The sequence below is a fragment of the Rhamphochromis sp. 'chilingali' genome (genome assembly GCF_963969265.1).
Source record: "Rhamphochromis sp. 'chilingali' genome assembly, chromosome: 12".
In the NCBI taxonomy this organism is placed as follows: domain Eukaryota; kingdom Metazoa; phylum Chordata; class Actinopteri; order Cichliformes; family Cichlidae; genus Rhamphochromis; species Rhamphochromis sp. 'chilingali'.
The window spans coordinates 19934968-19957442 of record NC_137939.1 but is presented as its reverse complement, the minus strand read 5'-3'; the positions used below and the strand labels follow the sequence as shown (position 1 = coordinate 19957442).

At 39.2% G+C, this 22475-nt stretch overlaps 1 protein-coding gene across 1 annotated transcript; it reads right to left on the bottom strand.

Moving 5' to 3' along the window:
- Positions 1-419: 419 nt before the first annotated feature.
- On the bottom strand, positions 420-21137 carry rap1aa (RAP1A, member of RAS oncogene family a). The gene is made up of 9 exons (XM_080899997.1): positions 21068-21137; positions 16320-16449; positions 13943-14030; positions 11560-11628; positions 11386-11442; positions 11162-11302; positions 8010-8153; positions 4011-4129; positions 420-1162 (listed from the first exon to the last, which is right to left on the bottom strand). The coding sequence occupies exons 3-8, from the start codon at positions 13997-13999 to the stop codon at positions 4040-4042; spliced, it is 558 nt and encodes a 185-aa protein (XP_080756123.1). The 5' UTR covers positions 14000-14030; positions 16320-16449; positions 21068-21137; the 3' UTR covers positions 420-1162; positions 4011-4039.
- Positions 21138-22475: the final 1338 nt, after the last annotated feature.

The window sequence follows — 22475 nt, the reverse complement described above, 5'->3', positions numbered from 1 at the left end:
GCCTTCAATTCATACCCTGTCTTTCTGTACGAGTTCCTCTTTCTCTGCAGCTTCCTCTCAGCTCAGACCTCCTCTGGTGACTCAGTCTGAGGCCGTCATTTCTGCTGACAGGAAACACTCAAGTTACTCTTTTAGCTCTCTGGGAGATATCGATCTTCACACTGCTCTATTCGTGACCCAGAAAACCAGAACTTAACGAAACGCACTGTCAACTCATGCTGCTGTGGATAAAACATATTTGTTCATATAATGTGACTTTGATCAAATCAATTATTTTAAAAAGCGATTTCATAATCAATTTTCCACAGCTCATTTGGGTCCAGAGGGCAGCAGTATACGCAGATGTGTCCAAACTTCACTCCCAATCTTTTTGTTAAACACCAAAAACATGCTAAAAGGACAAAAACCAAGACCAAAACTAATGAAAATGTACTAAAATTTAATCATTCATAAAAGCTGGAAAATCATCTGTGACAGGGTAACACAAGAAGCGATATTAGAGTTGGTTTAGTACAATATATTTTCAGCCTCAAGACACAAATCAGAACGCACCATTTCCCCCATCAGTCTATAAAATACTAATTTCCTTAGCTTTATTATGCAAAAATGGAAGTAGAATATATTATGGGAAATATGGAAGGCTTGCAGCTCTCGATATAAAACAAAGTCACTTAGGAAAGATGTTATTTCATCAATACACATCCTTGTAAGTAGGAGCGAGTAATTTATGGACAATGATGCATCTTCATTGACACTGTTAGTGCAGAAATGTACAAGAAGACCAACATTTCACATGGATACTTTTGCGAACGCATTGTCACAATGTGTCAAATATCTGATGTTACTTTTAATAAAACATTTTAGTTCCCATAGATGGATATAAATCCAAGGTCTCCTCTTTTATATTGATATTTCCAAAAAGAAAGACAACTTGGAGAAGAGGACAAAAACAAAACAGTTGTCATCAGGCTGACAGTAAAAAAAGAAGAGGTGGATATCTTTGCCATTAAAGAGCAGAAAGAAAGAGTTTCTTGAGAGTATGTGCCGTCTCCTGCCATTTTGCGAGTGGTGAAATTTCTCTGTCAGCCTTTTTCAAAATGCTTCGGAGAGGACTTGGAATGCTGGCACGATCCACTGGGAAACAGTTAATCATTACAAGTTTCTGAAAGCAAGAAAAAGAAAGAATAAAGTCAGAAGATTCAATGTAAACGATGTGGACAACTTGTTCCTGAAACATTTTAAAAAGTCAAGACTGTGTCTCGACACTGCAGGACATTTGCCCACCTTTAGTAGTCCCCTGTGGCTTTGAAAAACCTGTATGATTATCAAGATGGAAATGAACAACCAGGGTTATTTTTTAAGACTTGAATTCTTATAAGTTGTGAAGCTAGCCCAGCTACAAGGTGGGCTGCAAACCTTTATTCCTTGTGCCAGTTTGAGTCCTGGATAAATGGGGAGGGCTGCACTGATGTGAAATAAATACTGAATCAAATATGCAGATCAAAATAATTCCACACCAAATTGGTCAAGCCCTGGATGGAGGCTGATGACCCACTGTGGTGACTACTAACAGCTAGGAGGATTGTTACAAGGGATTCTTTTTCATTTTAAACTGTAAAAACATGCAGTTTATAAACTGAATGTTAATTTTGTCAACACATTATCCTCTTAATTCTGCTGAACCTCAACTGTGGCAGTTAACATGGATGTAAACACCTAAATATCTACTACATATAGACACACACACACACGTACATACATATATATAAGTGTGTTTCCTTTGCTTTTCTAAAATATAAACTATAAAATGAAAACCATCAGCGAATCCACAAGGGCACAAGATGTTCACTTGCTTAATTTTTGGCTGTTGCAGGATAGAGACCTCACATGGAGCCAACTGGATAGGCTGTTCAGTTTTTCCCCTTCTACCTTTTCAGAATCCAAAAACCGATGGGAAAATTAGGCAAGACTTTTCACCAAAGCGCTCTCACTGCTGCAGCTGTTCATGTTTCATTTGAACTGTAGCACGTTTCCTGTAGAAGGCCATCCCATCTGCACTCATGTCAGCAATTCAAACTTTGGGAGCATCAGTTCTTTGGTACTCTGCCCGTTTTTTGACACCTGACATTGGCTGAGTGTAGTGCTGTCCCCCCCCCCCCCTCTTTTGTACTTGTCATTTTACTTAATTCTCTAACTCCTTGTGTATTTAACTCATGAAATCACTTTCCTATAAAAGCATAATTCAGCTGTCCAATAGTCACTGGCACTTGGAGTCAGTCCGTATAAGGGATGTTCTTGTTGCAGTGAAAACTTTTACTTTTCAGCTGCTCTGAATCAGTGAAGTGAAGCAGCTATATTGAAACCATACAAAATACTGACTTTCTTCGGCTGAGGCGAGACGCTTTGAAACAACTCATAAATGTTCAGCCTCCACCTCTCTAGAAACCATCTGTCCTCTTGGTGAACCTTTGTTTCCAGTTTACAAAGAGATTTACTGTGGCACCAAAATGTCAGAGTGCTGCTTATCCCAGTTTATGTTTTTGTTGCAGCTTCCCAAAAATGTCACATGAAACATAAAAATGTCAACTTCGTTATGCTTCCTATTTGCTGCTTTGTAAGACAAAACAATCACAGTATAAACTGTTTTTCTGCATTCACAAAGATCCATCAGGCAGGGAGGATTATGACATCATTTCCCTAGTTCATGAGTTTGTGAGCCACACTTCAGAGACTGTCTTTTGGGATTTTAGCCCAGTGAGGAAGCTGGGAATTAACAGCATGTAGTGGCTAAAGCATGCCTTGATTTGACTCAGAGTGTCGCATGCTCAACTCACAAACATTTCCTGAACGGCAAGTACAAGTGTGGACAAGTCATAACTGCCTCAGAAGCAAATCATAGTAGTAGGGGAAAAGAAAGACTCAAACTTTTGAGTCACTATCTGAAACACTTCCAGTGTGATAAGGAGAAAATCTACAGTCCTATTGTGCAATAAACATCATTCCCAATGTGTCTGTGAGGCCTTAGCTGCCTGAGTTGCGCCAGCTTGAGCATGTGTGACGTATGTCTATGATAAGATGATTGCTGTCAGGAAACTAGGAGGTAAACAGCAATGGTGCTGCGAAAGATGCACAAAAACCTTAAAGAGGAAGAAAAACATTTGAAACGTTGAAGTGTTGCACCAAAAGGACAGTTTGGGTTCAGTTTGGGAGGAGTGCTTTTGGTGAATATCATCAGCACACTGTAGAAGCTGTTGCAAGATGGGAGAGAAAGTAGCAGAACTGGTGAGACTTCCAGGAGTCCAGTTTGCTCCCATTTCATTACAGTGGAAATGCCTTGTTTTGCTTGATGACCAGTGTTTGCAACACAGCAGGCATCATTTAAGAAGCTAGAGCAAAACAATGTCCACAGCATTGTTCTTTGACAATGACAATAAATAAATACTTGACTTGACAGCATCTCAATCAAACCTCAAATCTCCAGAGGCGGATTTTTTTATATCAAAGCAAGGAGACTGCAAACCAAAGATTTATATTGAAAAACAAACATCAGACAATAACACAGTGGTGTAATTAAGGAAAAAAAACAGCTGGTAATTTCTGTGAATTTGTTGTAGGAACAAAAAGGCCAGAGAAGCTCCAACAGTGCTCTCTATAATTAGATTTCATTACAGTTGCGCTGCTGCAGCAGCAGGTGGAGCCACCACATTTGCCAAAATTCATATAAGCACACTGTAAACCCTCTTTGATCCAATTAAAATGGAGGATGGTGTAACAAAAGACATAAAAAGAGGACTTGAGAGGCCTCTGGTTAATTAAAGTCCACATGAAACATTCACTATTAAACCTACAGAGATCTTGTTATTTGCAACACACCAATCCTCCCCCTCAAAAAAAATCATCATAATAATTATTGCTGTAGGTTTCTAAATGTTCTGTGATAACCCAGAGCTCAGAACACAGCTGGAGCCTTGCAAATGTCTGGAATAAATTTTGCTTTTACACCCACTCACCTGGCCTGGAGCTATCGTGGGATGGCAATTTAGAGCAGTGTGCAACTTGACTTCTTTTTTGTCTTCTTCTTTTCCATCGGCGTTTTTCTGTTGATCTGTCGCACCAGATCATAGAAAATCTACAACAGAGAAGATTTGATGTGTTTCAGCACTTTGCTTCAGTATATTATGGGATGTACGGAGAGAGCTACAGCTCAGGAATGATGTTATCAGTACAAATTCCTGTTGACACACAACACTAAAACGCATGAAATGGTAGACAGCAAACACAGTTTCTCTTGTTTCATTTGCTGGTCTAGCGGTCGAGCAGCTTCTGTCTTTAAAATGAAAATCATACAATTAGAAATCTATTTTTAAAAGATAACTAGAAACACAAAGTCACTAAGTTAACACTGAATGCTTTTAAGAATATCATAAGGTTGTGTGCATTTATGGGAAACTCTCAGGTGTGTTAGTATAAATCTGCAGCTGATCAACTAAAACTCAATATTTACATTTTTTAAGCCCAGTTTTACTCTATTGTTACAGCGAGGAGTGCAACTAGTCAACCAGACATTTAAACACAGATTCCCCCTCATGCTTCCAAAGAAATAAGTCTGGTAAACATATTATTCATGTTTTATTCATGTAGAACTGCAGGTAAGTGTTGGGTTTAGGATGTGAAGACACCACTTGCCACTACACCCACAGCAGATTTGAGCCCCCCACTGAGCTGACTGACACACTTAATGGCTGACTAAAGTAAGACGAGGATGACTATTACTCTGACTTGCTGAGTTTGTTGTGGGAAGTGAGAGAAGCAGCTGCAACAGCAGAAAACAGTCACGCAGACAGGTGCAGGTTATGCTGGTATTGCACTGGTGAGCAAAGGACTGAAGACTGGTGAACGGTCAATTTTAATTTCTGATTTGTTTTCCACTCTTCCTGCAGTTAGTTTGCTCCTTTAGTTAACTGTTTAAAGCTAGCTACTCCACTAACCTGTGCCTCATCTGTCAGGTGTGTGTACCCTTTTTGGCTGGCCTGGCTGAGTCACTGAGGTCTGGTGCTCCATTTTAACTTCTCTATAATTTGTCTCAGTATATCATTTATAATGCTGGTGTAGTCGAGTATATTCCCCCATTTGCATACTTAAATAAAATGAACTGTAAAGTCTTTCAGGATATTTTAATGTTGTGTTGTTAAGTTTTGGTAATAGTATTTACATTTATTGCAGTGTTTCCAAGACAGACTTTACTAGTGATGTCAAGAGTGGCCATCTGACTATGCAATCTGTCCCCACCAAGTTGCAACTGTTCAGCTGGCTCGCATATGTAATTATTTTACTGTAATACAGATATAAAACAGCTTGAAAAGCACGAAGATTTTTACCTTCAGTTGGTAAATGTCTGCTTATTTTTCCCGTTTAAGGACTAAACCTTCCTTGCTGCCTTTGCAGGTGAACAACAGAAATACTAGCCTGCTGAACCAACTATTCATATTTTATCAATGTTCAACATCGGGTAGCTTAAAATACCCCCTATCAATCTCCCTATTTATGATGGGAAGTTGTAAACGAGCAAAGCAGAAAGTAAAGATAGATGACAACCGTGTGAACCAGCACAGTTCTGCAGTGCTATGACTATGCCCGAGAAACCTGCATGTAATCGCTTGACTGGAGCGATGTATCACCACATTCTGTCGACGTTAACCTGTGAGGAAGGAAAGCTGCTGGTGATGGCAATGTTAATGTTTACCTACTCGGCAAGGCAATTTGAGCTGTGCACAACACTAGTCGACTAGTCACCGATTATTTTTGCGATTAGTCGACTAATCAGATCATGCATCCACTGGACGTAAAACCTACAGCTTATTGCACTAGCATGCATCTGCTCTTATATAACTATCATTAGCTTACAGCTTTAAGTGTTTAAGGTATGTGCTAACTAAAAATAAAGACAAGATGATAGTTTATTAAATTTTAATGAAATTTGCAGATTGTTTCAGTGAAGTTTAATAAACTCAGCCGTCTGCTCCTTGCTATCTAAAATATAACAGGACACCGGAGTATATTCTCCAGCATCTCACATTCTGATAATCAGCTGTCTGCCTGACATTTATTCAGCTGTGTAAAAACTATAACTTTAATCTCAGCCAAACCGATTTACTCAAGAACAAATAAAAAATTGAAAAAAGCCAAACAATAATATTTTGAAGTTATCTAAGTGACTTATATATCATGTTTAACCTGAGTAGCGAAAGACAGCGGTGGGTTTGAAAACGATTTGCCGGGAGTCCGGTGTTCTCACGGCTCTAGTTAGCCTAGCCCCCGGCTAGCTATCGAGCTAGTGGGTAACAGACGTCTCCGAAAACGTCGGAGCGCTTTTGAAAATATGCGGTGTCTTGATAAACTGAGCAGATATTTGAGGTTTACACAGCTACATTCTCGCCTGAAAATATGTTAAACGTTTATTTTGTGACCCAGAAAGAATAATAAGAGTAATTTTAAAACTAACTAACTAGCTGCTGCCATTGTTGGAACCTGAGCAGGGCCGGGGAAATGAAGGGTGCATTTGTCGGAGTCTTCGAATTTGGACAGTCTTCGTCGTGTCGCTGTAACGTAATCGGCCTACAAATGCGGGCAGGAGGAGGATGTGGTTCCTGAATTTGGACACAGCTACGATACCGGACACTGCTTCTTCTTCTTCGGGGTTTAATGGCAGCTGGCATCCTTGTACATGCAGTGCTGCCATCTTCTGTTTCAGTCCGTTATTACACTCTTAAATCCTACTACTTATTCCTGCGCCTTTTGGGAACAACGCGTCGACTATTAAATTAGTTGTCGACAATTTTGACAGTCGACGTAATCGTGACAGCAACACAATGTCAAAGTGCCTTGAATTTCAAAGTCATATAAGATAAAATATGATTTAATGACTGAAGGCGGTCAACCAGTTTTGGACAGCTGTGGCTCAGGATACTAAATGCCAGATTTCCTCGTTCATCCACCTGACTGTGAGAGTGATAGATAAAAGGCATTTAATAGATGTTTAATTTGTGACAGTTCATTCACTGTTAGCCAGCTAGCTCCAGTACTGTTTTTATTTTTTTAACTGTTTCTTAATGGCAGGGTGATGAGGGTGCTGCTGTCCTGAATCCCTCATCTAGTGGCTGGACATTCTTCAAATCCATATCTTGGAATCCAAACTGAAACTTGTCAGTTGTCATCCTTCTGCGCTGAAGATCTGCAAACTGCAAACTAAAGGGGTTGTTCTAAGCAGGAAGAAGAGAACAGGTGCTGTTACTCTAGACATAAAGAGGCATCCACACAGGAAGCAACTAGCAGCAACGTGGCAAACACTTAAAGAGCACTTAAAATCAGGGTGAAATAACCACTGAGTGATGACACTGAGTGAGCGGTCACGGAGCTCAACTTTATTAACTTAAAGGCACACAACTGATGCAACTACAAATTAGAGTGAAGGATACTTTTGACTGACAAATGAGAAGGCAAGACATACATCTGAGGGTTACCTAGGCAACCTGAGACTTGAATGTCCACAGTGACTGACTGTCAGCAACAAAGCGGTACGTAACAAGCAAATCACTTCCTGTGGACACTCCTTTATAGAATGTTGTAGGGAAAAGTTCAAGATGGTGGAGCTCAAGTCCAGGACGAGAAACTTACTGGGAAGGCAGCTGATTACTGCTCAGTTATTTATTGTCAGAAAGTTTATATGTTATTATTTATGAATTCATTCAGTGAACCACCTCCTGCCTCTATACTGTCATTTTGTACTTATCATTTATTTTGGCCATGATAATTATGTAGGGATTTTTTTTTTTACAGTATTATAATCTCATGGTGAATTTTAAGATATGACATTTCATAAACGTCAAAGGTCATCGCTACAGTCCTATCAGACAGTTGTGACATTTTGACATAATTGGCGTATGAAGGCATGCAGTCACTGGTGCAGAAGCATAATGAAGAGAGACCATGCGTGTGGTATTAGCACTTACCTCATTAACGTTGATCTTTGATTTAGCTGAAGTCTCTAAAAAGGCACAGTTGTTCCACTGACGGGCCAGGTTCTGACCCTGCTCCTTCCCGACCACACGCTCATCCTCCAGGTCACACTTGTTTCCCACCAGGATCATGGGAACCTGATGGATTAGTAGACATGCGACATGTTCAAAAAACAAAATAATGAGGAACTTTAGTTTTATTTTTTTGCAGATGTAAAATGACACAAAAGCAATGAAAGAAACAAATACATAAAAATGCCTTCTTCTTCATGTTTATCACAAGTTTCAGGAATCTGATCAGAGGGTGGATTTTAATTAAAACTATCCACATGATCATTATCATCATTATTAATTACAATGGTGGCTCCAAATGATTATGGAAAACAAGACAACAAATATAGGAATATATTAGAAATGCTCAAAAATGTTGACCAAATTCATGTTTGAAAGATTTCATCACAAGACTAAACAGTGGTTAGAAAGCGGAGGAGCAAAAGGTTGCAGCAAAAAGAGACCTTAACCAAGACACACAGACCAGCTGAGCAACCTGCTATGAATAAATAAAGAGCGCACACACTCAGCATGCTCCATCTCTCTTGATTTAGAGAGAGGAGAAGGCAGCAGATCGCAACCAACAGCAGCTCTGACATTTCCACCCCGTCACAAAGTTCCTGCCTCCCTGCGCTCTGCCCTCTTCTCCCACGGTGCTGACTTTAATGAAGGAGAGGTGACAAGGGCAGATTACACAGTGAGACGCTGCCAGTTTTCCCTCTGCAGACTGAGGAGGAGCCTCAGAATTACAGCATTCAGATGTTTATTATACTCTGCCAACATATCATCTCTGGTCGGTGAAAACAGACATCAGGTGTTCCTTCCAAAAAAAACCAACCAACCAAACTTAAAAAAAAAGAAAGAAAAAAAAAAGGATCTTTTACACTTGTTTCTATTTTTTGGTGAGACTTGTATTCATGTCCTAGATAGACACACATATGGATTTATTTTTGCTCTCTCTGCAGATGTGCACCAATGATGTCTGTAGAAAGGGCTGGTCAATGATCTATCCAGTGCTTGCTACTCATTTGTTTGTTCAAGACAGACATAATAAAGATTTATAATATAATAAATATAAATAAATAAACATGATAAAGTTGTTTAAAAAGGAGTCTGTCTGTAGGTCAAAGAAATGCACCAGCATTTTAAGCCAAATAAACTATTTCAAACCCCAAAGGATGCTACTGCTTGTTTTCAAAGCAGCATTTTTATGCGAATAATAGAAAAGGAATCAAGAGTAAATTTAGCGCCAATTACTTTTGTTAAAGCATTATGACATTTTGGGCTAACAGTAATATCTGCAACAGTCTGGCTCATGGTCAGTGGTTATAGTTTTTGTTTACTCAGTATTTAACTTCCGTTTTCCACTTTAAAAAAACTTGATAAATATATACATATATACATGTATATGACACAAACTTTAACTTCGTATCACTTTAGTGTTGAACATTTTACAGTATTCATTCATATCCCTAAATTTAATTACGCAATAGAATATTTCAAAGACATCTGAATGTGACATTTAGCTATCTATTGTGGGGGAGTTTAACAGAGCAAACACACTCCTGCAATAGTGCATGCTGTATCTGCAAAAGCTATAAGAGCTTCTTAATGTATGCCTAGTTACAACTCTTGCTGCTGTAGACTTCAGACACACTGCTGCCAGTGTGAGGAAAGAAAGAGAAAGTGAGGGCATTAATTACTGTAATTAGTGAACAGAGGTAAGTGGGCAGATATCAGGCGAGCAACTGACAGTAAAAAGTGTTAACATTTCATAGGCTGGATTTTTTTTATTAACCTGGCATCTTGTGCCGAAGGGTTGAAAACACCAGTGTATGATCATGTCACTTTTTACCACCATTTTAATGCTATACCAGTACAGAAGCTCAGAGATTCACATGTTATACAGAGGAAAATGTCGCAACAGTTTGGAAAAACAGGACTTTTCAGTTTTCACTTCTCCTTCTCCTACATCAGGACTGATGTGGAGGTACGGTCTGAGTGGCAATCCTTCAGGGGAATACTACAGCGGGCCTTAATGGTGGGCATTAATGGATGCAGCTATGCAATGATGTCAGCAGTGGCACATATACTGGGTCCCCACTACAGAGTGACAGCCATTCACACTTGCATATATAAATGCCAATTAACCATTAACAAGCACAAAAGAGGAAACCAGAGTATCCAAAGAGAGCTCACACGGGCACAGGGAGCAGTAAAAAACGTACGCTAAGCAAATTGATTGGACAGGTGTACTGATGGTGTTTCTACTAGCCAATTCAAATGTGTGAAACTCATTAACTCATTTCCAACACTGTGCTACTAGGCTGCACAGTGTTGGAGTGGTTAGTGCTGTCACTTCACAGTAAGAAAGTTCTTGGTTGAAATGAGGGTTAGAGTAAACAGCTGATAGTTGTGGTAACCGGTGCTGTTCTGCAGTACTGTGACATAAAAAGAGGTAAGTGGTTGCATGTCGGCTGTTTCTGAATAAACTGGAATATAACCAAACAACCAAAATACAGGTGTAATCACATTCTGCATCGGTATGTGGACGCCAGCATAGAAGAGAACGTAGCTCTGGCCGACCAAACTCTGCAAACCACAGTTTGTATATCTGCCATGTTATATGCAGCATAAAGCTAATCAACATTCAGCAACATTTGAAGCATGATTTGACTAATGAACTCCAAAAATTCATGCTCAATATTTGTTTGGACAGTATTTACGTTTATCAGTAATTATTTTTTTGCCTTGTCAGCTGTAAGCAAGTTTGGCCAATTAATTGGTAGATCCCTTTCTTTTTCTGTTAATTAATCATTCGTGTCATTGCTGAAGTAGACATTAAAGGTTTGTTGCTTTTCTTGGCCTTCTATAAAAAAAAACTTATTGGAAAGAAGAGATGCTTGGGTTCTAGAAAGTTATGAACCCTTAAAGTTAAAAACCTTTTTGCTTGTGATGTATCAAATAATTAAAGAAAAAAATTAGGTTTTGTTTTGCAATTTTCATTGAACAATGAGGACAAACATTTTTAATGGGGACCTCTTACATGAGAGTGCTTTATAATCAAAACAAGTGTGAAAGTGTGTTAAACTCACATCCTCTGTGTCCTTTACTCGCAGGATCTGCTCCCGGAGGTCCTGCAGGTCGTTAAATGTTGACTGCGCTGTAATGGAGTACACCAAAGCAAAGCCCTGGCCATTCTTCATGTACAGGTCCCTCATGGCCGTGAACTGTTCCTAAAGAACGATAACAGACGGCATCAGCAGCCGGTCCACAATTTCCTCGAAACACCCCTGCATCCTGCTCATGTTTGACTTACAGTTCCAGCTGTGTCCAGGATTTCAAGCATACATTGCTGCCCATCGACCTCGACTTGCTGTTAAAAAAAAACAACAACAACAAAAAAAAGGTGCATTTTTACAAGACTTGTTTTATTTGAAAATGTTTACAAAGTCATGCGAAGCAACGAATGTGTGTGCAGGTTAGGTCATACCTTTCTGTAGGAGTCTTCTATTGTGGGGTCATACTTCTCCACAAAAATGCCTTGCACAAATTGGACTGTCTGTAATGAAGAAAAGAAAAGGGAAATAACACAGGACATCATTACCAATCCGAAACTACTACACTCCTCTTTTTTTCCTTCTTCTCACCCCCTCCCTTATTTTCTAGGTGTGTTGGGTGGAGTGTTGATGAATTCTTCTGCTCTTGTTTAAAGGAAGCTGGCCCAGAACAAGCCAGTCTTCAGCATTCCAAGATCCTTACTTTAATTTGTCAGGGTTTACTTTATTTTTATTACTTTAGGGATGATGGTACAAGATCCTCCCCCTCTTTTAGCCAGTACTTCAGGCCTTTATTTCATTTCTTGTTTAAATAAAAGAACTAGTCTAATAAATCTCGGGCGTGGCACTCTCTTTGTATGCTTAGCCACAGCTGAGCCTTAATGTTTTATGGATGTGGCCATAACAAGCTTATTACAAAGACAATCTGACAAAAACATTTAATCCAACTTCAAGTCCTTAAATAATAAGACATAATTGTAGCTCACGTTTTTTATATTCTTAAAGTTTGAATTGATCTACAGTCCTATGTAGATATTTTCATTGAAAGCAGGATGCCAATTTGTTAAGAGGTGAGAGATTTTCTTGCACAGATGGACGTTTGATCGCTACCGAAAGCAGTTTTAGGGAGCACCAAACGTAAAATTAACTCCCTGCTTTCAATTAATAACTCCTTTTATAACCATTTTCATAAAGGTATAACATACATTTTCAGGGTCTCTTGTGGCTTGAAATAAGCCTGTGTGAATGACACACCACTGGTCTGTTACCTTACTGAGATATCTTCGCATTTCCCTGTTATTTCTGGTCATCTGGCATGTCTGAGTAAATTAAATCCTGCTTTAAAATCTGTTTAAAAACTGTTTAAAGATTTCTGCTAAGTGATGTAACAGACCGACTGCTGTTCCCATGTCAGACTTTCAATCTAACAACAGATGTACAGTAAATCCTACCTTATAAAGCTCTTAATGTTCAGGGTTTTTTTCTGCTTTACAGGATTTTATCTCAGGATGATTTTGAGTTTTTACAGGTGACCGGTTGCGCTTAATCCTTGGACTCTACAAAAAAGCTTTACAGGACTTCCAGTTCAAAGCAATTCTTATTTATATTTCCTCTGCCTCGGTGCGCAGAGCCTTGTCATTTTAGCTCCTCTGGCTTTACAGTTATTGGCTGCCCCTCGTAAGACGGAAAGTCAGAACAGCAGGTGGCTGAAACTTCTGTGCTTTCATTCTTACGGATTCAAGAGTGGGAGGAAAAAGAGCTTTTGGATCACAGGGATTACGTCTACGCACACACACCTCACTACTTGAAACTTTGGATATGCTTAAAGCGATCATCCGCTCCTGTAACAGTCTATGATAAAACACTGAGGAAAAAAACAGTAAGACCCGTTCAAGGAATTAGTTTTGCATTTAAGGATATATGCATGCTTGCTTTCTTTATAAGTTCTGTTGCTGGTGAATTTAAGGGGTAGTTAAATATGTAAAGTATCCTCATAATTATAAAATATGAAAAACACCTCTTGTTATTGAGATAAATAGCTCAACAGCTCTGTAAACCTCACTGAGAAAAGAAAACATTAATTTCAGCTATGTGGAAATAAAAACTTTGCAACTGTGTGTGTTGTAATATTATATACACACACACATTTTTTCTTTGTCTGTTTGTTTTAATTAACAGCAAAATCATAATTATTTAGCAGTACTAGAGTTTGAAAATATAGTGGATTTTTAAAGTCTGTAAAAGAAGAACGAATGCCCTTTAACCTTAATTATAACTCAGCTCTATGCTTTATAACTACTATACAACCCAACTATAATAAACTGTATAAATAAATATGAACCTTCCTCTGTCTAATGGGAAGTAATTTAGGACTTTAAGGGGCCCATTTTACACTTGTCGTTCTTGCCCTTGAACACCAAAAAGTGATGTCACTGCCACTGAATCGAGCCACGCTTTGGTGTCATTTTGGCTGTCTCTCAATTTTTCTAATCAAACATGGGTCCCGTGGCAAATGATGTGTACGATTGTACACTCCCAGAGTATTGCAGCAATTACTCGTGGAGCTGTGGCGACATCACTATTTGCACTCAACATGACCAATGTGACGACTATAATGGACCCATTACTCAGTGTCAAAAGTAAAGGAAAAGGATGTGCTGAAAGGGAAACTGAGCACATAATAAATATTTTAGCGATTATTGATTAATGGACGCTAAAACTGTGATTAAAATTAGGATTGGATTCATTTACAGTCTTGTATAAACTCATTAAAAAAATACCCTCGGCTTTCAAGCTTTAGTAGCAGCCATCGCTCACCAGTGCAGACTTTCCCACGCCTCCCGACCCCAGCACCACAAGCTTGTACTCGCGCATGGTGGGCAACTTCACTGGACAGCGCAAGAATCTGTGAAAATACAGAAGACAGATGCTAAATATCAGACAGACAATCAATGTGTTACTTTCACTGAACTGTGTGAGATTATTCTGAATAAGCAAAACATTTTCTGGCACTAGTTTTCTTTATGTTCTCATCTCCCCTGAAAGAAGCCTTTAAATAATTAAATGACAGCCAAACGGGTAAGGTTTTTAAAAGACTACAAGTAATAAGTAATGACCCTAACACTGGTGCTGGGAGCCAAACAACCTACTGTGGCAGAGCATTGGATCTAAACCAGAACCTGCTGTCATGAAAAGTGTCTGATGAAACAACAGATGCCAAAATGTGCTATCAGCAGTGCCTCTGCCTGACATACAAGCAAAAGAAGTCCTGACAACTGAGATTGACTGGAGTCTTCATTTTTAGTGTGCCTGGAGGGCAATAAGCTCTTAGGATAAGCACTGATGCATTTTGAATAGTGAATCTACTGACTAGACACTGATGTCAGTGTGAACACCCCCGTCAGTATCCACAACAATGAGAAGTCACTGTTGACCACAGAGGATTGAAACCTAATCATTCGTCTGCCAAAAAATTTTGCTCGACTTCCCACCCACTATCAAGAGACTTCATGATGATACGGGCGTCACCTCTTTACATAAAAAAAGAATTAGAAAAAAGTTTGAAAAAAGATGGGCTTACTCTCTCCAGGAATTCAAACCAGTATTTTTCCTGGAGGTAAAACTCAAGAAAGAACTACATCTGCAATACAAACATGTAAACTTTAATCTGAAGCACACTGTGAGGCAGATTCTGACAGTGACACTGCAGTCAGCAGGTAAGCCACAAATAACTTCATCTCATTATAATACAGAGGAGAAAGGCCACAGAGAATGACCCGTCATTAAACTCCATCAGCCTGACACATTTCTGTAAGCGTGACCTAGAAAATATTGGCAGAGGAGACAGGAGATGTCAAAGGAATGAAAATGTTTAGGATGAAGACAGGCATTTTAACTGAAATCTGCCCGTTATTCTCCAGAAACCCCTCACTGAATGTAAAGTGAGATTATACCAAGTTAAATTACTACCTCTCATTTTATCATCACACTCGTCAATGCTGTGGGTTTTCATCTACTGCCTGTTTGATTATTTAAGAGGAAACTTCAGTAGATCTGACTAACTTCCTGTGTGCTTTCAGTGTTGACTGATTGAAGAATTTTCATTTTAACTTGAAAGTGCAGAAATAACAACCAGTAACAACAATGACAAAGTTTCAAAGTAGTATTAAAATAGAGGCGTATTTTAAATGTTATTCTGAAATGCAAATGTAATGTTCATTTGATGTATAAATGTCAAAGAGGGGGTGATGCAGGCTAAAATCTCATTTGAGAGCCTCTTTGAATCTACTAATTATGCTAGGTCTGTGGGACCTTTGTCAAATGTTGAGCCAAACAATACAAAAACCACTCTGTCACACTCGAACAGCATTTGCAATTCTAATGACGACGTATGAAGCATCACCAGAAACCCACAGTGTGAGGCAGGCACACGAGGCCCTCTACAAAGCGCCATTGTAATGACCCTCATCTACTCGAGTACGCCAAACAGAAAACAGAGATCAGAGCGAGCATGACCACTGCACTGAAATCATTATTGTGGCGAGGAGGGTAGGTGTGCACGTTGAGACGCCAGCGTGTGCCTGATGCATTGGTTGATGCATAAAAATGAAGGCTGCGGAAAATGAAACCGTGTTTAAAATGTAAATTTATGTAGGTGTCGCAAAACTTGCTTCAAAGCCTTGGTATCAGATAAGAAAACTAAGCCTTCCGGTGATTAGATATGAGCCTGGATTCAAACAGTGGCCCTATCGAGCATGCGAGCTGTGGCCACCTTCGCTAATCCCACTCATTAATTTTTGCTGGCTTTGGTAATGAGAGTACGTGCCTGTGAATGCTAGCAGCACTGACAACTAAATATTCAACTCCATTTACAAATGAACAAAGACCCTTAAAATCCATTTTTAAAAATGACACATTAGCCATTTCCAGGTCCAAAGGCAAACACACAGCGAGGCACTGAGAGTTAAAAAGGTCTAAATTATTCTTCAATAAAATGCTCAGTGTGGCTGTTTTCCCAGATGTTGTAAAAAAGGTTAGTGTCCAGGCATAAATGAAAGAGAATTTCCAAAACTGAGCAAGAAGAAGCTAACTACTTACAAGATGATATACCATGTTCAGACTTCAGTAGACACTAGGACATGGACATATTTTCATTCTGTGAATAAAACACAACAAACAAAACTGCTCAACTCACTGTGTACACGGCTGCTGAAGATTACAACTCCCTCTACATCTGGGGAGGAGGGGCTGGCAGATCCTCAGGTACAGGGATGTCAACAGGAAGGGTCCAAGGGTCGCTCAGGTGCCAGCAAGGCCACGCCAAACTGTTCAGACAGGAAAAAAGTTCTAAATTGAACAATTATCATCCAGCAGGAATGACAATTACAATTTGACATAACTGCACATCAACTTTGGGAGCAACTTTTGTTTTCTTTCAAACAAATTTTCTTGAATGCCAACTACAGATATAGAAGAAAACTAACCAAACGTTGTCAAAAATGACACTAATGGAAAGAGTGGTGCTGAATTATGGTTGTATTGCTTAGTGTTTCTTGCACTGAAAGAAATTCAGCTTGAGAACTGCCAGCACAGGCGTCAACTCGTAAAATGCTCTCGCGCAACCTTTAGCCAATTAGATGACATTATACAAATATCCTGAGCGTGAGATGTGCCTGTGCAATCCAGCATCAAAATTAGGGGTGCAACGATATTCGTATCGATATTGAACCGTTCGATACAGTGCTTTCGGTTCGGTACGCATATGTATCGAACAATACAACATTTGTAATTTATTTTATCAATTTTCCTTCTGACGATGCTGTCTGTGTTGAGCGCTCAGTGGATCTGTGTTCGACTACTCCGCCTAGGCTGCACTGTCGAGCGCAGATCCACTGAGCGCTCAACACAGACAGCATCGTCAGAAGGAAGAGCGCAGGGCACCTCCCCCACCCTCATTCAGTTCTGGCGTTTGGAATTATTTTGGTTTTCATGTGACGTATGACCCTGAAGGTAAGCGAGTCATGGACTAAAGTAAAACAGTATGTTGGATGTGCCATGCAATGCTCAATTACATTGGTGTGAACTAGTGTGCTAGCGCAGTTAGCTCGTTAACATGTTGGCCGTCTAGCCCCATGCACGGAGCGATCGGCGGTAGCTCGTTAACGGAGATTTGCCGTGTTGTGGCGTTAAGGTCATTTCAACGAGATTAACCTGAAAGCACTAGTGGGAACACAACGAATATGACTGCACATTTACGCCGACATCATCCTAGTGCAAAGACAAAAACAACAAGCATGCTACTAACTTTAGCCGAGTCATTTAGACAGCTGTTAGCACATGATTCTCCTTATGCTGCTGAGAATATAGCCCAGAAGAAGCGGATAGTATAGCTTTTATTTTGGAAAGAGCCATTTCTCTGTAATAAACTCTCTTTTCCAAAGATGAGTGATTCCTCAATCAGATACAGGGCTCGCAATATCGCTAGCCCGACGTCCCGGAGCTAGCGATTTTTTCAGTCGGGCTACCAAAATCTATCTCTTCCCTGCCCGTCGGGCTATTGTAGGAAAAATATATGTCAATGCTTTTGCATTCTTTCAGAAATGTAGCTGGGTAATTATGTCATTGGCATCGGTGAGCCACTGTCAATATGTGACATATTGAAGTCGCGTTTGAATTTGCGCTTGTTTTTTTGCTTTCACTTTGCAATCGTGCGAACTGTGTATAGAGAGCGACAGCACTGATCTGTGAGTGATGATAATTTGTGCACCAATTCCTCTGACATCGTCTTATTAATCGTTAGCTTACTATGCAAACATGACAAGTGAAATCTCCCGCAGCAAGCTTAAACATGTGAGAGGTTGATCGCGCAGAGAATCGCTGAGCTTATGTGAGTGAGTGTGTAAAAGCATTTCAGTTCTGCTGAGCCAAATAAGACAGGTCAGGGTGAAGAAGTGACAGCCAAAGAAAAGCTTACCACAAAACGGAGAAGTTATGACAAATCAGACTATAAGGCAAAAAGAAAGTGCAGCTTTATGGTTTCATGGACAAAAGAATTTCTGTGGCTGCAATATGACGAGCTAAATAACCAGGGCTGCACATAAGTGGTCCGCAGGTGCGCATTCGCTGTCAAAATAAAAAACACGCACAAGGGTTAGGGTTAAATTTAAAAACTGTACTTTTGAGTTAAAATATATATTTATAATTTTAATAAATGACAAATTAAAAATGCATGAACATTTTTTTGTATCGAAAAAATATCGAACCGTGACACCAAAGTATCGAACCGAACCGAACCGTGAATTTTGTGTATCGTTGCACCCCTAATCAAAATGTAGACAAAGTTGATCATTGCAGTGAATAATTAAACTGTTGTAAAGTCCTATATAAGAGTTACTAACAGGCAGCTAGCTTGACTTTTAACAAATGCCGATACGCAATAATAACCTATTACACCAGCAAAGATACAACCCACCAATGTGAGGAATCTCCTCCCATTAAGCACTGAAGCAGCGCATCTGTTAAGTTTGTGCTGAGGGACAATGATTTCAGGCACTGACAATGAACAAGTTGCACTTTACAACTTGTTCTCCAATTTGTCTTTCTCTTATTTTTGTATATTTCTGTTTGCTATTTATTCCTGCTGTTATTCCTATTTACATTTTAATTTGACACAGTTAGTGTGGAGCACCCACAATTTCGTTGTACAAGTGCAATGACAATAAAGAGCTATTCTATTCTAGGTGACTGGCAATAGCTACCCACTCAAGGCAATTTTTATCCAGTTTCCTCATTGATGCATTATATAAATAATTTCATTACTCCGAGATTAACTAATTCAATCTGTCACAGTTTCTAAGTGTGGATGGGCGCAGCACAAGCTCACGCCTGGACTTCCACATGCTTTGAAGTTAATGTGCGCATATGGCTGCTATACTGATGGATCATAATCATCATCAAATGAGAGAAAAAAGGAGGAGGATACTTCCAACAGGTCTGGAGCCAATTACAGTTGGCTAAATCATTCAGCGTATATCATAGCTTGTATATCAACCTGCAAAGATTTGACATGTTGAAACCAAGAAGTTATGGAAACTCAAACAGGCCAAATTCTACCGGCCAGCTGTTCTGCTACTACAAAACAACTTTTTTGGGGCGGGACAGTCATAAGTCAAAATTTAACTCACTAAACTCAAACATCCGAGACGTTAATTCAAAATTTCAACTTAACTCTGTCAGTCAGGAAGCTCCCCCCCTTTCCAGTGGTGGACACAAGTTTCAATAAGAAATGCACTCCTGGAGCGTTATTCCCTTTCATCTGTGCATTCTATGCCACACATTGTACATTATGGAGGGTAGATGGGCTCTTCTGTCACCTGGCAGCTAATCTATCAGTCATTATAAATGAAATGCTGCTTCATTTGTTTTACGCTGCAGAAACTTCAGCTAATAGAACTGAAAAATGATTGTTCCTATTAGAGCTCTTTAAAAATAACTAAAAAAATAAATAAATAAATCACAGGGAACATTAAATGAGTAGAAACCTTTCACTCAATTACGGTTAAAACAAACAAGCAAAAAAATAACTTACCGGTAAATATGATTTATTACAAACTCTTAACACCTGATAGGGAAAAAAGCCATTTCATTCCGAGCAAACATTACACCAGTCACACAAAAAAAGGTGATCAGAAGCACTGTAAAACTCTACTGTGGTGCGTTTGTGCAGTCACATGGAGAGCTTGATGGACGACTCTTTATGGCTATTTAAATAAGCTAAGCTCAGCTGTCATGTTACATAACAAACGCAAAGTTACTCACTGTTTACAGGACCTGTTGCTGATCAACAAACAGACAGTAAAATATGCTGTTCTGAACTATTTAATCACACAGAGTAATATTTTTTAGACCCCTGTTTCCAACCCTGAGAGATACTAGTATCATGTGTCAGAGCCAGAGGGAGAGGGGATTTCATTTTAAAAGCACAAAAAAATACTTAAGTTAACTTCCCTAAATAAATAAAACATGTTTTTGAAGAAGTCTTTAAAGTAAAACTTTATACATTAAAACAGAAGGCTTCCATTCGACAATTAAATGACAACTTGTTTTCGGGATAACTTTTGTAACGTAGTTAGTTTCGAAAGGAAGGGTGTGGCTTTTAGTTTCTCAGCGCAGCAGACCTTCCCTGTCAAGCGTATTAAAACAACCAGTCACAGAGAGAAGTATCACCAGTTAAACACGAAACAAATGTGAGCCGAATGCCAAGTCTGGGAGTCTAAGATGCCCCAAAAGTAGTCACACTTCGACAACTCAAATGTTAGCATTCTGCTAGCACATTCCGGTGAAAGCTAGCTAACGTCCTAGCCCGGAAAAGACATGGCGAAGCTGTGCGGGACAAACGCCGCGTTAAGTAATGTCGGTTCCGCGGAAGAAATTCCATCGAGTTCACGGTTTAATATTAGTTCCAGTTTGACAAACTCTATTTTAAGTTGCGCTACGGGTAAAAGAACTGTTTAGCAAACACCGGGGCTAATAAGTTAGCTAGACCGTTAGCACAAGAGTGAACTCTTAAAAATAGCTTTTTCTGTTTCATCTGATGCTAACGACTCTGGTTACGCACAAGTTAGCAAACAGACATGCCACTAAACATGTTAGGATAAATGTTTAAAAATATAATCGGATGTTAAAGGACTTGAACCGCAAACCACATTTGCACCGATAACTCATTAGTTACTTGTTAGCACCTCAATCTAAGTTAGCTTCGAAGCTAAGCTATTTTACCACCACTATTATTTAATTACGGCGGAACTAGAAGTAACTCTGGTGTCTCATCAGAGACAAACAAATGCTTAGAGACTAATGATCAAAACAATGAGGACACGGCCCTAACAATTACTCACTAAAATAGCAGTTTTACTTTGAGATAGAGCTGCAGAGGGCACTCACCGTGTTCCGCTATGTGTGCGCTAACTGAAGCTGTGGATGTACGGAAGGGTAGGGGGAGGGGGGGGCAGAGAGACCGTCGTGTTTTGATTGGACCAGGATCAGCCAATCACTGCAATCCAGGTTACGGTTCAATTACAACCTCTTCACTTTGAAAACAAGCTCCAGTTACATACTAGAAGTGGGATAAAGCTTAAGGTAAATAACATTACACAATTTGGCATTTATCATATAATCTTGTGTACAGACTTAAACTCTTCTGCTTCGGACTCGATGAAAACAACACTTTAAGTTGTTTTCCTCTTCATTTAACTCTAACAAACTATTCATATTCTATATGGCTTCACTTATGGTTTAGATCACATTTGACCAGGGCCAATTAATTCTTACATTACATGTCTGCAACAAAATTTGAACTACAGATCAATTTTGAATATATAAAAGCTTATCTGACATTAATAAATGGACGATTAATTCTTTTTTAATGATTCACAGAGCAGGGAGAGTGTATTTTTATGGGTTTGACAAGAATCGTTTTTTAGAGAAAAACAAATCTCCCATTTTACCAAAGAAATTAAAACAAAGCACTTATAAAGATATTTTATTGAAAGTTGGCAAGAACCTTTGGCGCTAATGGGATTTATTATATAACCACGTATAAACACTAAAACTGGTAAACACCGTCCTCCCTTCTTTGTCATAAAACAATACTAATAACTACCCTTTATAATTATCAATATTAGTTAAACATCAATTAACACTTAATTACTGCTTATTGCAAATTTCTCTGTATACATTTAAAGCAGTGGTAGGAAACGAGTGTGTGGGACTTCAGGTGTCATTATAATCCCCACTTTTGAGCTCTGTTTTAGTCACACTTCAGAGTAAATGGATTTGTTTGCTTTTGCATTATGTCTTACATTGTGGGTCCTTGTGCTCGCAAGTGTAAAGGACTCACAGTTTACATTTTTCGTCTTTCTGATCATTCAAAGCACTTTTAACTACATCGCTTTATTCTATACACTTCGAGCATTTTATCTACCTCACATCCCTGACCAATTTAGAATTACCAGGTAACATAACGTATTGTGAAGTGGCTCTCATGTCTGTTCCAAGGCACCACCTCTTAAGGCACCCTCTGACCTCTGTACGACCCATGTTCTGTGTGTGCACCATATATGATCACTCCTATGCCTTTTTACTGTTACAATCTCCAATTTCCTGTTTTCTGTGTCTATTCAACACATTATGTTGTGATAAAAATATATACATCTCTACATATCATTTTTGTGTTTTTCATGGCTGGACCCTCAGGCTTACCAGGGTCCCTGCCCGGGATGCACTCTTAGTGCAATAACTGTAAATTTGCCACCTTGTCACCATGTACATTCATTCAGCTGCACTTTATACT